A 10320-nucleotide genomic window follows, 5' to 3' on the forward strand; every position below is an offset into this window, starting at 1 on the left:
GCCGCTGCCGTGGGATGCCCTCCTGGGAGCCAAAGCCAGCACAGAGATGTCTGAGAAATCCCTTCCGCGATGGGTTCCGGGGATCCCTGCCTGCCTGCCTGAGAACTAAACCTGGGCTGGAGCCTGAGGTGCTGGGGCTGATGAGGCCTAGAGGCCTTGCTGCTAGGCAGGAAGGACAGGGGAAAGTAGGAGGCAGGAATAGTGGGCTCCAGGAAAGGAGAAACTAGGTGGTTGGGGAGCTCGGTCGCCCTAGAAGACAGTTCTCTTCTGGGAACCTGAGCTGACCGCTGGGATTCTGGATTTGTTTCATTATTAAGGGGATGGTCATCTCTGAGAGGTGGCTGATAGTGACTGACGCCCCCTGCAGTTGTGTGTGTATATAACCTGCACTACTACCATAGAAGGTGGCCACCCACAACCCCACAACTGCCCAGCGTTCCTAGGGTACGGGGCACTACTGGGGCATGACTGCCCTGTAAGTCAAGCCAAACAGAACCCCCAAATTACCCAGAATCTCCCCCTCCTGCCATTACCCCAGAGCAAACTTTCTCCCCGGTGCTTCTCTTCTTATACAAAGTCTTCCCTTGCATAAAAAAGTCTTTAAGACTCCTGGAAGTGACTCCTCCCCACCTCCCCCAGCTCCCCACCCAATCCTTCACTCCTGCATTCTGTTTTCGGTGCCAAGGAACATTTCTTCAACCCCCAGATCCACCCAACCTGGCCCAGACTCCATATCTAGAGAAGAATTAGGTCCTTTCTTGTATATGCGCCTCAGTGGGGGTTTCAGGCTAGTACCGTGGAGAAATCTCAGGCTACAGGAGCAATAGGAGAGCCTTCCAAATGCTTCGCGGCCCCTTTAAAAAGCTGAACAGGATTTTTTTTTTTTTTTTTTTTTTTTTTAGCCCTATGACTATATTAGGTGACACGAAACTGCTCATCGCTCCTGTCATCGGGGCCCCCGGCCCAATGGCAGCCTGAGTCCCCCTCCTCTGGCCTGGTCCCGCCTCTCCTGCCCCTTGTGCTCCGCACTACCTGCCGCCTGGCCACAACCCGAGCAGGGAGGCGGGTGCGCGGGCGGGTGGCGGGCACCATGCAGGGAGGCTGCCAAAGGCCGTGGGCAGCGCTGCTCTCTGCCGCCCACCTGGCGCTGTGAGACGCGCGCTGCCACCATGTTCCCCAGCCCTGCGCTCACGCCCACGCCGTTCTCGGTCAAAGACATCCTGAACCTGGAGCAGCAGCAGCGCAGTCTGGCTGCCGGGGAGCTCTCCGCGCGCCTGGAGGCCACCCTGGCGCCCGCCTCCTGCATGCTGGCCGCCTTCAAGCCCGAGGCCTACGCGGGGCCGGAGGCCGCGGCGCCCGCCCTCCCGGAGCTGCGCGCCGAGCTGGGCCCCGCGCCCTCGCCCGCCAAGTGTGCGCCTGCCTTCCCGGGAGCCCCCGCCTTCTATCCGCGTGCCTATGGCGACCCCGACCCTGCCAAGGATCCTCGAGCAGATAAGAAAGGTGAGAAGGAAACACAAGACCTGCTCCCTCCTGGGGTCGCTTTTGTGTCCCCAGCCGCCGCCGAGAAACTCTGGCCTGGGTGGAGGAGACGCGAGTGCTTGGGCAGAGGGCCGAACGCAGGGGGTTCTGAGCCTGAGAGACAAGGTCGTCGCCGGGGCCCCTGAGCCCCGCATCCAATCGGAGGTTTAAAAGAAATGCTGGATTGAGATGATCAGAAACAAGAGACAAAAGAAATATATATATATATGTATTTTTTTATTTTGGCCTAACAAAGCCGCAGGAGGCAGCAGCCTCACTCAACGAAGTTAGCTATCGGTTTGTGGCACACAGAACAGAGAAAAAGATATTCTGTGTTAGGATTGTTGTCGTTTTTTAAATCTCTTTTGGATTTTTAAAGGTCTTTTCAGAATCTGCCAAAACCACCTAAACACAAGTTAAAATTCTGCACAACAGACATACTTTTGCTGCTCACAACTGGAGAAAGGTCCAGGACCTTCTATAGCCCACCGGTAACCCGGGTTTGTGGGGGTTTTCCTCCTTTGTGCCAGGACAGTGGAATCTTTGGGAACAAAGGCCTTGAGTTTAAAATGAGATACTGCCGGACCCTCAAGAATCTGATTAGCAGCTTTATTTTTCTGGCACAAATTCCCCAGGCGACCAGGGCCCAGGGGTTCTCTTCTGGAAAAAGTTAGGAAATGCCGCGCGGGTAAAGTCGCGAGGCAATGGAGGAGATGACTGAGGAAGGTGGCCGCATCGCTCCGAATGCCATCCCAGGATCGGGGAGAGGGGAGTGGCTGGCCCTGCCGCAGAAAGGGAAACGCTGGGGAGACTTTGTTCCAACACAGGGTCAGGGCGAATCCGAGGTGGCAGGGGGCGCCGGGCGAAGGGCCGCCATGAACCGAGAAGGGATCTTTCTGGCCTAGAGAGGTTTGTCTAGGAGCAAAGGGAAGGCCCGGAGACAGCCGCTGGCGGGTCAATTCCATTGACCGCTACCAATTCGACTCCAACTCGAGTAGGCGGGCCGGGCAGGTTCCGAGGCTGCCTGCCCACCCGCGGTTTCTTGGGCGCCGGACAAGCCCCGTGGCGGCTTCGACCAGCAAACCAACACCTTTTCCCCTTCAGTTTCTTCGGGGTTCTGTAATTTTGAGACAGTGTGACCGATCCTGGGGTGAGGCCTTGGTTCCCTTCACTCAAATTCTCAAGCCAGAGTAGCCTTAATCTAATTCGCCCCAGGGCATCACCCGGTTTTATTTTCTTTGCAGCCTGAAATCTTAAGTCACAGTCTGTCTCCCTCACTAGAATGTGAATCCCCCCCGAGGACAAGGACCTCTGGTGTTTTGCTCTCCAGTGCCGAGAGCCATGCCTGGCATATAGTAAGCGTTCAACAAATGCTAACTGGGGGTCGGAAAGCGAGCTGTCGGTGGCGCCCAGTGCACGCGGCAGAGGAGACGCAGCCAAGCTGGGCGCTCCAGACAGGTCGGGGGTGGCACCCGCTAGGGCTAATTACCTCGCAGGCGCATCGCGGATCGGGCCGCTCCGACCTGACCCGGCGTCCTTCTGCCCCTTTGTTTCCCCGCAGAGCTGTGCTCGCTGCAGAAGGCGGTGGAGCTGGAGAAGCCGGAGGCCGACGGCTCCGAACGACCCAGGGCGCGGCGGCGGAGGAAGCCGCGCGTGCTCTTCTCACAGGCGCAGGTCTACGAGCTGGAGCGGCGCTTCAAGCAGCAGCGGTACCTGTCCGCGCCTGAGCGCGACCAGCTGGCCAGCGTGCTGAAGCTCACGTCCACGCAGGTCAAGATCTGGTTCCAGAACCGGCGCTACAAATGCAAGCGGCAGCGGCAGGACCAGACTCTGGAGCTGGTGGGGCTGCCCCCGCCGCCGCCGCCGCCGGCCCGCAGGATCGCGGTGCCAGTGCTGGTGCGCGATGGCAAGCCGTGCCTAGGGGACTCGGCGCCCTACGCGCCGGCTTACGGCGTGGGCCTCAACGCCTACGGCTATAACGCCTACCCCGCCTACCCGGGTTACGGTAGCGCGGCCTGCAACCCTGGCTACAGCTGCGCCGCTGCTTACCCGGCCGGGCCGCCCCCGGCGCAGTCGGCCACGGCCGCCACCAACAACAACTTCGTGAACTTCAGCGTCGGGGACTTGAACGCGGTGCAGAGCCCCGGGATTCCGCAGGGCAACTCGGGAGTGTCCACGCTGCACGGTATCCGAGCCTGGTAGGGAAGGGCCCTACCTGGGGCGCCCCGACCGATCCCATCTCTAAAGAGGGACACGGACTCTCGGGGGAGGGAGGACCCCCTGACGTGTCTCCGAGTCCCTTGGATTTCACGTTCACTCCCGCAGGGGCCTAGGAGCTTTTTCGGCCCTATGCCCCTTTGTCCCCATGCTCGGGAGAGTTTGTGGCCGCGTTTACAGAGCTTGCGGCGAACGATCCCGCAACCTGGTGCCTCAGCCGTCATCCCCTGAGTGCCCTCCAAACGGCCACGGGCACCCCCAACCGGCTGAACACGGGCCAGTTGGGACTGGGAGCCCGGGTGCACCTTTCTTAGAGCCTGGGCCCGGCGCCCGGGCCCTTGCTGCCTTGCCGCCGCCCACCCACCCGTATTTATGTTTTTACCTGTTGCTGTAAGAAATGAGAATTCCCTTCTCATTAAAGAGAGTGCGCTGATCCGCATGTGTGCTTCTTTCGGCTTTCGAGAAACTGACTTTTGAAGGGATTTTTAAAAATATTTATTTATGTTTGAGAGACAAGGCGCGCGTGCCCGCAGAGGAGGGGCAGAGAGAGACGGGGCGGGGGGGGGGGCAGAGGATCCGAAGGGGGCTCCGCGCTGACTCCAGAGAGTCCGCGGCCGTGGGCTTCCAACCGTGAGATCATGACCTGAGCAAAGTCCGAGGCTCAACCGACTGAGCTACCCGCCCCGCCCCCCAAACTGAATTTTAGAAAGCAGAGCGTGCGTCCCGTCTGGTTTAGAGTTGCAGGTATAGGCATTCACTGAGCAAATTGATGATGATGATGATGATGATGATGATGATGATGATGATAATAATAATAAACAACTCATGCTGGGTCCTTTGTTAGATACTTCCTGGCATCGTCTGGTGTAATCTTCAATAACGCCCAAAAAGGAGGTCCGGTTTTAAAGTTGGGCAGCTCCTTGAGAGGTCTAATGACTTGCCTGTGAGTAAACAGCCAGTTGTGGTAGAGGTTCTACTCCAGGTCTCACTTCACAGAGGGCCCTCGCCAGAACTCCCAAACTTACCTCCTTGAACCCTACCAGTCCGGCACAACTGAGGGGCTGGGCATTAAATGGAGAGCAAAAGGACCTGGGTCCTAGGCAGTTGGAGCACACCATAATTCATCCTGCTTGAAAGAACACCTTAGTCCATTTTACAGTCCCGTTTCTAGATGGGAAAACCTAGAATCGAAAAGCGCTTGTCAAGCTTCCCTGAACTCCCCAGCCCCGCCAGGAAGAGGGCCTGTGACCCGTGGCGCCAGCCTCACCAGCTGGTAGGCTCCACGGAGAGGTGTCCTGTCCACCTCGCTCACTCCAGCTGTGGCTATGCCACAAGAATTCACAGGGTCAGGGAACCTCCCACCCAAACCCCACTGCCGTCCTCTCTTCTCCGCATTTAACGAATTTTGCTATATCGTGACCTGTGAATGCTACCGGCCAGGTTTTACAGATGAGAAACAGGCTCGGGGAAATTAAGCTAAAAACCTGCTCACTGTGAGACTTGTTCGCTGCACACCTTGGTTTCTTTGTCTGTAAAATGTGGATGACAAGAATACCTTGCTCTGAGCCCAGCTCCTACCAGTGCGTCTCTTCTGATTCCAGCCTCCAGGGTTGGAGGAACTAACTGCGCTTCTTAAAGGGGATGAAAGGGCAGGGGGCGGGGAGGAGTCCGAGCTTTGAGTTCTAGTGGAATATAGGTTTTTCTGAGATTTCCCCCCAGGAATCGCTGGGCTGGCCTCGTGGGGCTTAAGGCATTTGGCGTAGAACTCCTGGTCGCAGCCAAAATATTGCTTGCAGCCTTCAGGGACCCAACGCGACTCATGTGCCCTAGCACCGGGAAGAGTCGCCACGCCAAGCCAACCAGGAGCCCTCCTGCTGACGTGCTGGGGCCCATGCAGCACTGCCAATGCCTGTCCTGTCATCTCTTTGGGTAAGTGTTGCCCTCAGACCCGCCACACCCCGCCAGTGGAAGACAGGAAGATGCCAAGAGGTTCCAAAAGCTACTGCTTTCTGGGAGCCGTGCGAGGTGCTGAGCTGGATGCCACGGGGAGCACACAATCCATCATCGCAGGGTTCTGCGCTTGGCTTTGTGAAGAAGGGGAAACGGCTGAGCTCAGGGCTTGGCTTTGGGCCCCCGGATTTATTCCCTCTGCTCTAAGGTCCAAGCCAGGCTGGCCAGTGCCACGGGGAGGAGGATGTGTTCAGTTCAGTCCCAGCATTCCTTGCTCTGGGCCTATGACTCTGCTTTGTGCCTTTACCTCCAGCGTGTTGGGCGCTCCCTATCCCTCTCAGTGATGCGTGCCTTGGTCCCATCTCATAGAGGGGCACACTGAGGCTCCGCCAGGCCACCAGACCAGCTCTGAAGCCTGATGGCACTCTCCTACCATGCATAGCCGGCTCACAGGCGGCCTAACTCACACACCCACGAAAATTCTTCTATCTGGAATTCACGCATGTTTGAGCTCTTAATCAGATCAGCGTATTTGCCCACAACCTCCTGGGGTCCTACACATTCATTGGCCTTTTTCATCTTACACAGGTCTACGGTAACATTAGAGAGAATATTTCTTTCAGTTAACATTATACAGTGAGGATTTTTCTTTTTTTTTAAATTTTTTTTTTAACGTTTATTTATTTTTTTTTGAGACAGAGAGAAACAGAGCATGAACAGGGGAGGGGCAGAGAGAGAGGGAGACACAGAATCCGAAACAGGCTCCAGGCTCTGAGCTGTCAGCACAGAGCCCGACGCGGGGCTTGAACCCACGGACCGTGAGATCATGACCTGAGCTGAAGTCGGACGCTCAACCGACCAAGCCACCCAGGTGCCCCTGGATTTTTCTTTTTTAAAATTAATTAGTTTAAGTAAACTCTACCCCAACCTGGGGTTTGAACTCACCACAGTAGATCAAAAGTCCATGTTCTGCGGACTGAGCCAGCTAGGCACCCCTCGTGGGGATTTTTCTATGATGACTCTCTCTGTCCTGTCCCTCCAGGGACCAGCTGAGTGACTGCAATGTCTGTCACAAACGGATAACAATACCTGGCTGGCATTGGGCTTGTCAATTGCCGGGACTCCCGACTAAATTAATGCTTTATAGGAGTTCTCTAATCCATCTTAATTTGCAAGCGATGAAACTGAGGGCCTGAGGTTACGGTAATGGTCAAGGTCATACATTTCCCCAGCGTGGAGCTGGGAAACCCATCAGGCTTGTACTGAGTGGCAGCGGGGGTTCCATGGTGAAGAAACACGAGCCTGCCACGTTAGGTGGCTCTCTTCCAGAAAGGTGCAGCGGGACCCTGCTTCTGGCCAAGGCACAGAGCCGACCCCACTCTCTCACCAGGACGATGAAGAGTCTCAGGCTTCATATTCAGGCTCATTATGCGGTAAACTGTAGTGCGTGGAGCTCAGGGAAGCGCCCGCCGAGGGTGTCGGATCCGGAAGCCAGGGGGCGGGGACCCGCAGGGTCAGAAGTCCTAAACGCCCGCATTTACACAGCGATCCCTTCCCAAATTAAATCCGTAGCGTTTTGCTTTTCAAGTATTACACAAACGACGCGCGCAGCGAGAAAATTGAACCAGGACAGAAAATTAAGAAACAGATGAGAAGTGCGGGCCACCTCCGAGGTGGCAAAGTGCTCAGGGATTGGGGTGGCGCAGGCAGGTTCCGCATTCTGGAACACCAGGGGAAGCACACGGGGGACTAGTTATATTTAATAATTTTTTAAAAAATCAAAGAAGGACGCCCCGGTTAAAAAAACAATGAGAGAGGGGGCACCTGGGTGGCTCAGTCGGTTAAACGTTGTACTTCGGCTCAGGTCATGATCTCACCGTTCGCGGGTTTGAGCCCCACGTCGCGCTGTGTGCTGACAGCTCAGAGCGTGGAACCTGCTTCGGATTCTGTGTCTCCCTCGCTCTCTGCCCCTCCCCCGCTCACGCTGTCTCTTTCAAATATAAATAAATATTTTAAAAAGTTAAAGCAAACAAAACAATGAGAGCTACAAGGTGATATAGGAAAAGAGCTGGCTTCCGGGGCTCGGATGGAGTGGTAACCACAGAGCCACAGAGCGGCGCCGCCCGGCGCAGGCTGGCAGAGGAGACGCGCGGCTGGGGCCTCACTCGGAAAGAGAGGCCAGACTACCCCGCCCTTCCCAGTGAAGCCACACTCTGCCCGGAGGTCCTCTCGCCTCCTTGCGTTATTCCCAGCTAACAGATAAAGCTTTTGCCAAATCAGAATAGCTCCTGTTTTCTTATTTTGTACAGACACCTCTTAAATCAACACCATGTTGTGTATCTGAATACCTGTCTTGAAAAGGAGGCACAGAACCCGCAGGGATCGCTGCAGACCCCGGACCCTGGGAACAGCCAGGAGCCCTACCCCGCCCCTTGCCTCCTCTGGGACGTCTTTCAAACTCAGGACTCAGGCTCAAGGCCCTGTATGGGAGGCGCAGTCCCAGGTCTTGCCTACTTGCCCCTCACGCTGGGCTCCTGGAAAAGGGGGCCCGTGGCTTGGGTTTCATTTATTTATCACAGTTGGCACAATACCACCTGCCAGGCACTGTCCTGAGCTCTTTACAAAATGGACCCATCTAATCCTCTTTCACACGTCTGAGTTCTTCTGCTGAGGAAATAGATGAAAAATCATTCTTAGGTTCAGAGAGGAGGAGTAACTCACCCAAGGTCACACAGCTGGTCAGTGCCAGAGCTTGGTTAAAAAACAAAACAAAACAAAACAAAACAAAACAAAAACCTAGGGAGGCTGGTTCTGAAACCTGAGCGCACAGCATCCACCCACCCCCAGTTCAAAGAGTGGGCAACAAGGGGGCGCCTAGGCGGCTCAGTCCGTGAAACCTCCGACTTTGGCTCAGGTCATGATCTCGCGGTTTGGGAGTTCATTTGAGCCCTGCATCAGGCTCTCTGCTGCCAGTGCAGAGCTGCTTAGGCTCCTGTCTGCCTCTCTCTCTGCCTCTCCCCCTCTCGTGCACGCTGTCTCTCAAAAGTAGATAAACATTTTTTCAAAAAGAGAGGGGAACAAGAAATGTTTGTCAACTGATTAAAGAGTACAGTAATAATATTAGCTAATGATTCTTTGAAGGCTTTTATATACCAGGCATAACATGCCTATGAAATGGGTGCAATTCGTCTTCACTTGGGGCAGGAGAGGAAAAGAGCACAGAGAGATGTGACCCACCCAAGATCTCCTAGTGAGGGAGGCATTGCAACTGGGATTCCAGGCCCCTCACCCCACTCAGCGGCATCTCAGGAGACTTTACTGCAGAACAGGGTGGAAAATGAGCACCCCTCACAGCCTGGTCACCCAGAGCCACCACAGGCTCCTTACCCTGCTGCAACCCACAGCTGCATGGGATAACAATACATATTATTGCCTAACATCTGTTCGTGCTTGCTTTGTGCCAGGCCTAGGACTAAGTGCTAACCCCGCAAATCTCATTCTGTTATTTCCCAAGTAGGAAACTGAAACCCAAAGAAGTTAAGGACACTGCCTCTCTAAGGCCACTCTGCTAGTGTGGACTGGGGGGAGCCCGGGCTTGAATCAGAAGCCTGTAGAAGCCTGGCTCTTTAAACCATTCTCAGCAGTTGTCCGACTTGCCAGAGGACACAACCTGCTGGAGGCTACAACAAACCCAAACCCCTGCCTGCCCTGACTCCCTTGAATTGGACTCCCAGGGACAGAGCCTGGAAAACTGAATTTGTAACCAGGTGATTCTCATCATCTGGCAAGTTGCAGAACTGCAGCTCACAGAGACCCCCACACCCTCCAGGGTCTGGTTCTGGAGGACCTGGGAGAAACTGGAGTCAGATTTCCCCTCTCTAGGTCCTGCTCTTTCATCCCAGGGTCTCCGTGTGTCTGCTGTGATACAGTGGTTGTGCACCAGCCAGGCAGTGTCAGGAATCCTGGGAGCAGGGAGGAGGGCAGAAAGAGGTAGAACCGAGGGGGTTGAGGTTGGGAGAGGTACTCTGGGGCACACTTGTCTTGGCCCAGACCACAAAGCCACCCCTGTGGGCTATACAACCCAGTGCCTGCCAGTACTGCATAGGAGAGAAGAGAAATTTGGGGGGATTATTCAGAGACAGTCCATCCGTTCCTCCAGGCTCTAAGCTCCACCCTGGGGTCCCACAGGAAGGGGAGTAGAGGGAAACCAGCCTCAAGAGGGATTTATAGTGTGCCAGGCTTTCCACTGGCCCTCTGTCTGTGTGAGGCCATCAAAGCCCCACAATTAATTGGTCATCATGGGCTTCATTTTACCGATGTAGAAAGTGAGGCTTTAAAAGGTTTTGTCAGTTGCCCTGTTCCAACAGTTAGGAAGTAGTCAAGTTGAGTTCTAACACCAAACCCTCTTCTTTCCAATACACCCCGCCCCCCAATTATCCTCACCCCACCCAGATTCCAGTTTACAGAAATCTCGATTGAAGCATTGACTCGCATTGGCTCCAACTGGTTTCCTCTATCCCCAACTTTTTAGGAGAGGTCTTTTTTTTTTTTTTTAAGCTGCTATATAGAAAGGAGTTCTTATTTGCAATGAATGCAACAGTTATCATTCATTATTGTTCTTCTGGAGCCCTCCAT

At 55.0% G+C, this 10320-nt stretch overlaps 1 protein-coding gene and 1 long non-coding RNA gene across 2 annotated transcripts; one reads left to right on the plus strand and one right to left on the minus strand.

Moving 5' to 3' along the window:
* The first annotated feature begins 956 nt into the window (after positions 1-956).
* NKX2-5 (NK2 homeobox 5) lies at positions 957-4168 on the plus strand. Its single transcript, XM_042959775.1, has 2 exons — positions 957-1500; positions 3080-4168. Exons 1-2 carry the CDS (start codon positions 1170-1172, stop codon positions 3718-3720), a joined length of 972 nt encoding a protein of 323 aa, XP_042815709.1. The 5' UTR covers positions 957-1169; the 3' UTR covers positions 3721-4168.
* A 141-nt stretch (positions 4169-4309) lies between these two features.
* Positions 4310-7058, minus strand: LOC122231703. Its single transcript, XR_006208929.1, has 3 exons — positions 6631-7058; positions 4761-4916; positions 4310-4676 (listed from the first exon to the last, which is right to left on the minus strand). It is a non-coding gene; the product is annotated as an uncharacterized LOC122231703 (long non-coding RNA).
* Positions 7059-10320: the final 3262 nt, after the last annotated feature.

Source organism: Panthera tigris, chromosome A1 (genome assembly GCF_018350195.1).
Source record: "Panthera tigris isolate Pti1 chromosome A1, P.tigris_Pti1_mat1.1, whole genome shotgun sequence".
Classification (NCBI taxonomy): Eukaryota; Metazoa; Chordata; class Mammalia; order Carnivora; family Felidae; genus Panthera; species Panthera tigris.

Bases quoted from the DNA above. Each gene is read 5' to 3' on its own strand.
- NKX2-5 (XM_042959775.1), top strand. From the start codon at position 1,170: ATGTTCCCCAGCCCTGCGCTCACGCCCACGCCGTTCTCGGTCAAAGAC. The intron at 1,501-3,079 runs GTGAGAAGGAAA...GTTTCCCCGCAG, and splicing joins TCCTCGAGCAGATAAGAAAG to AGCTGTGCTCGCTGCAGAAG.